The sequence below is a fragment of the Rhea americana genome, unplaced genomic scaffold (assembly GCF_003343005.1).
Source record: "Rhea americana isolate MKP2758 unplaced genomic scaffold, rheAme1 scaffold_21, whole genome shotgun sequence".
Taxonomy (NCBI): domain Eukaryota; kingdom Metazoa; phylum Chordata; class Aves; order Rheiformes; family Rheidae; genus Rhea; species Rhea americana.
Genome location: NW_028186258.1, coordinates 4,525,186 through 4,530,735, shown reverse-complemented (window position 1 = coordinate 4,530,735; position 5,550 = coordinate 4,525,186). Strand labels below are relative to the sequence as shown.

Below are 5,550 nucleotides of genomic sequence, written 5' to 3'. Positions count from 1 at the left end.
GCCCTGGGGACTGCCCGGGAGCCACCGCCGCGGCCCCCGGAGCACCCCGGCTCCGTGCGCGGGTCACCGAGGGGCGGAGGCGCTGATGCGTTAACGACACCGAGCCGCTAGCGCTGTGTTTGGCTTTTTGACAGAGTGAAATTGGAGGAGGTAACGGCAGATGATTCCGAGGAGATAAGCAACAGCTTCTTTTGCGCATCAAGGCAAGACAAAAAAAGGCACAGACAAAAGCTGGAAGACGGAGGATCCTCCAGAAGTGAAGAAGACAGACACAAAAGGGAAAAGAAAAGGAATAAACGTAATCCTGATTACCCATCTTGCAGGGAAGAAACCTCTGTGAATAGTTGGGAATCTCAAAAGAAGTATAAGAAAAGAAAAAGGAAGGAARAAATTAGTGGAAGAGAGAGATTCACAGAAGGTAAGGAGGAAAGCTCTACTGACCAATTAAAAAAGCTTAAAAAAACAGAGAGTGAGAAAGACRTGGCAACAAAAAGGAAGGATGGAAAGCATTCAAAGGCTGCTGGAGCAAAGATGGCTTTAGAACAGGTGAATGACACCTTTCCTCTAAGTTCTGGTAAAAATAACACCAAAAAGATTGCAACACAGTCCAGGAACAAGACGGTGGGAGCTTCAGATTCCRATTCTTCCAGTACATCATCCGACAGTGAGAGCAGTGAAGTAAATATAAAACAAAATAAATCTTCCCGTAAACCTGTGGTAGCAGCACTTCCCAGAAACACATCCCARGTTGCCACAAATTCCAATGTGAAAACTGGTGTTTCTAGTAAAGTGACTGTAAAGTCTAAAGTTGAAAACTCCACGAAGACCGCGGTTAGTAAAAAAACTAAAAAGTCCCAGTCCTCTAGCTCCGATTCTGACTCAAGCGCAGAGGATGACAAAGTGGCAACAGCACAAAACAGCGCCACAAAGACAAAGCCACTGCCTAATAATGCAGCCTCTGTAAAAACCAGCACCCCGAAGGCTCCCAATGCAGAGACCTCCTCTTCAGAGTCTGATAGTTCAGATTCAGAAACACATGTTATTAAAAAACCCAAAGCAAACGCTGGACCGAGTAGTTCCATAGTAAAAAATGGTGATAAACAGTCACCAGCCAGTGTTCAAGGAGCACTGCCCAGCCCGGTTCTCGGAAGGGGACGAGGAATAGGAGATGAAAACTTCTGGAAAGGATCAAGGGGCCGCGGGTTTCATGGGATGATGAGGGGCCGCGGCCGTGGGAGAGGAGAAAAACAGGACTTCTTCTATAACTACGACAGTGAAGGCCAGAAACAGAGACAACTAAATGAAGCGGTAACAAACACTTCTGTTCTTGTGCAGGTGAGTGACTCATGCACTTATTAGTCACCTTTCTCTTGCAGTTTGAACTATACAAAAATGATGTATAAGATAAGCATCATTATAGAAGCAGAAATAAATCAATAGGATAAAGGCTGATAGTTTCTTAATGTAATAAATCTCGGAGTATTTATGTTTAGCAGCCTGAGGAAATGTTTATCAAGTAATATTTAAATGCTTATATTTCGTAATACAAAGCACTTAAATTTGTACCTTATCCTTCTCTGAATTTTGTATAATTCGTACAGCAAAACATTGTCTTCTATTTGTATTAATATAGCAATTAAATCAGTGGGTTTACTGTTTCTTTCACAGAATCCTGTGGAGGTCCCCAAGAGAAACTATAGTGTATTACCTCTTCTAGCTGCCCCACCACAAGTGGGAGAAAGAATTGCCTTTAAGGTAAAGAACYTGTGAAATCTAGAATGTTAGCAGCTGAAAATCTTTCATTTGGGCCACTGGAAATTTTGCAGGACACGATACAGATAGCATAGTCCTGATGACCAAAAGCTTACACTGAAGAATTTCAGCTTGCCTTGTTGTGGGACTGTTACTGTAGAAATATAAGAATTAGAAATCCATAGAGTCCTCTTTGTCCTAATTGTTTGTTCTTCTTACAACATTTTGTTCTAAATTTAAGCAAGTCATTCAGAAGCCAAGACTTGTTGTGTCTAATGTTCATAGGCATCTTTGAAATAGTTTGCGCCTCTCAGTATGTTTTTCTAACCTAGTAGTTTCCCATATATTCGAAACTATTACAGTTTCCGTTGTTGGCTTTAAAAATATTTTGGCCTAAGATGTCTTGCTTCAATTTTACTTTGATTTTAGAAAGGTTTTGAGTACACACATTTAAGTGAAATGCACTTTCTTTGAACTTGCTGAATTTGTATAACATAAGCAGAGAAATGTTGTCTTCACATTTGTTTCAGTGGGAATTTCCACGTATGTTTGCAGTGAMTCCCTTCCCTAGCACACAAGACAGTCCAAGCTCCTTCACAAAATGTATTTCCAAGATTTATGTCTAAACAAGAATGCCCTAATGAAGCATGTTACTTCTCTCTTTGTTACATATAAGGAAATTCAGCATTAAAACTAGATGCTATAAAAAGAAAAAAATACCCTATGTTGTTATTTCTCCCCCATATGAATAATTCTACTTCACTGCAAAATAAAAAAGCAAAGAAAAATGATGTCACTGCAGCTAAGGAGACTGGGATCCTTCTCCCCGATCTCCTTTTACAGCATGACCCRAATGGAAATCCTCCGGAGCAGTGAGTCCTGGAAGACTGGCTGGGACTGTTACAGGCATCAGGGTCCAGGAGTGGGAGGCTCAGTTCTTGCACTTTTCTGTTACTGAGGAAGCCATGTCTGGGTATAGGTGGCATCACCAAAGATCTGGAGAAATTGTCACTTCTTATTTGTGTTTCTTTCAACAGCGCTTGGAACTTACTGATAATTACAGTCCTGAAGTTTCAGACTATAAGGTATTGTTGTTCTTTACATCTTTTTTCTTAATTCACTTGCAGGACTGTCATAGACAAGATAAAGTTTAAATGTTTTGAAGTTGTACAGTATTTTTCATCTCCCTCAGTTGACTCCACAGACTGTTTGGTGCCGCAGTAAAAAATTGAAATTCTAAAAATCAAACTAATAAAAAAAAACTTTGGAAGCTGTGGTAATTTTTGAAAAAAATGCAAGTACTATTACTGATCATTAGTATTTTAAAGAGATGACAAAAAGGCAGACCTTTGGTAGAAAAATATAGCCATCCTGGCATCTTTAGCTSTTTGTCTGAAGTCAAGACAAATTCTTGAAACTAGTGCAAGTAGATTTTGTAGACACTTCAAATAACTTGGTTTCTGGCTAAATAATGATTTTAACTACAAGGGCTGAGGGAATGAAAATCTTCTGGTTTACTGGTGCTACTAAGTGCAGATTACTGAGTTCTAGTACTTTGCAGATTTTTTGCACTGAGATAAAAATAGGTAACAAACACATACTTCCTCTAATTGTGCTTAAGTATCACAGTGGTTCTAATAGTTATCCCATGCTGAAGTATACCGTATCTGACTCTTTTCTTGTTGTTTTATGAAGGARGGGAAAATAATCAGTTGGAATGCTGATAAAAAACAGATAGAGCTTGAGATCCTTTCATCACCTGCAGGCAAGTATATGTACCTTAGGATGCTGAATGCATCTTGTCAYGTACATCCCCTAGAAAGTGATGGTTTCCAGGCAGACTTCCTSTTTCAGGAGTATTTCCAGTTTCCTCAAGTCCCTTTTCACAAATTCCGTTCTCAAAATCTCAGAATCTCAAGATTTTTCTTTACCATTATAAACATTATTGATGTGATGAAAGTTTTGAACTCAAAAGATACTAAAGAGCAGTCYCAACCCAAATAAATTACTAATGTAAGGAGCTGAGGCTGTGTTGTTTGGTATGATAAATGGTAGCAGAATACAGAGTAATATAGCTCAGGTGATTCTCTGAACCCCTGGGATATGAATTATTGCAGCTATTTGGAGTAATTACTAAAAACTGCTTGATTAGCTTTCTAAATATTATGAAAATTTATATCTTTTTGTTTATGGTTAACTGAACTGGGGCATTTTTTGTTTTGTGCTGTTTTTCTTTTTTAAGTGGCTAAAGAGCCAGGGAAGTTTGATCTGGTTTACCAGTCTGCAGATGGAGCTGAGCTGATAGAGTACGCCGTTTCTCAGGATACAAAGGTAACGTGCGTGTCTCGTTTTGAAGTCCRTTGCAGTGTTTCACACAGATGATACATTACCTGGTTTATGATGCTGTTCACTTCAGTAAAATTTCTTTCACAGTGCATCTGATGAAAATACATAAAAACAAAAATAATCATTCCTGCATATGATTACAATATAACAATCACYTCTTCCATGTTATTCAAAAAGCAGTCATCAAACTGTGTAACTTTTTGTTTTGGCTAATWAATAATATTGTATCTAGAGTATCAGTTTGTACAGGCTTACCACTTGATCCACTKGGTATGGGAAGATACGGGTAAGAAAACAATACAGTATGAAAGTTGAGAGTCATTAGGAAGATCCCTAAATCAGAGGAAGAGTCTGTGATCTTTGTTCAGTAGCGCTGTTGTTCAAGTCCAGACAAAACATAATGCAGAAGAAATTCCCATCTACCTACGTAGCTTATACATGCTAAGTTTTTTTTTTTCACAGATAACTGAAAGTTGGGATGCATTGATAGAGCCGAGACTGATTGTTGAGCCTCCGATTCATGGATCGAGCCTTGAAAATGGAAAAATCTAAGATATGAACAAATGTAAATAACTGTATGGACTGTTTCATGAAGTACTACCTTCTAGTTATGAAGACAGCAGATCCACTGGTGGATATTTTTAATAAATGTTTTTTAAATGAAATTACACCAAAAGAAAAATAAATACTATGTCTTTTCTTAGGATATGTTTTTATTTAATATAGGAATGCTTTGTTTAATACAGGAAATATTTTTTTATAGAAGCTTAATAACAATTTTTATGTCCTATGGCTCTGAGTTGTAAAGTTGGAACGGTTTGCTCAAAGAGATAAAATAAGCTTTCTGGTACTGTCAGTAGCTCCACTTTGTCTAGCTAAACTAGAGCAGTATAACTGCAATACAGAGGTAACTTGCTGTGAGGATAWTTAAAAATAGCATTAAAAATTAAAGTATTATTGATAGGCACTTCTCTTTCTCCACAGCTACAGAGCATGATACAAATGCTCTGACTTTGCAGTTATATACAGGGTTCATTTGAACATGTCAAGAGAAGATTTATTGATATTAAGCTTCTGTAATTTTGAGAGCTGATAAATAGTATTGTTAAGTGAGAACTTTATCTGGAACCAGTGGAACATAACATGAGTCCCAGGCAAACTTGTGTCCCAGTGTATTAATCTGTGTAGGCTCTGAAACTTTTCARCAAACCCTTTTACCCTTTCAGTACTGAAGCGTCTGTCCTGACTCTCTTCTCTTCTTCCAGATCACAGAATGGGTCACCAGGAGGTGGCAGTGCATTTCACTGAYGCCTTTGCTAACTATTGGCATTGGGGTAGTACCTAGAACACTTAAGTGAGATACTGTACTTCGCCAATATGCAATCTTATAATTTAAAATAATCCTTGTCTCAGATAATTGACTCTGAAGCAGAAGATATGAAAAAAAAATCT

At 38.1% G+C, this 5,550-nt stretch overlaps 1 protein-coding gene across 1 annotated transcript; it reads left to right on the top strand.

Annotated features, from left to right (window-relative positions):
* The first annotated feature begins 434 nt into the window (after positions 1 to 434).
* On the top strand, positions 435 to 4,804 carry COIL (coilin). Its single transcript, XM_085304647.1, has 6 exons — positions 435 to 1,335; positions 1,669 to 1,755; positions 2,790 to 2,837; positions 3,448 to 3,517; positions 3,995 to 4,083; positions 4,561 to 4,804. The coding sequence occupies exons 1-6, from the start codon at positions 532 to 534 to the stop codon at positions 4,648 to 4,650; spliced, it is 1,188 nt and encodes a 395-aa protein (XP_085160773.1). The 5' UTR covers positions 435 to 531; the 3' UTR covers positions 4,651 to 4,804.
* Positions 4,805 to 5,550: the final 746 nt, after the last annotated feature.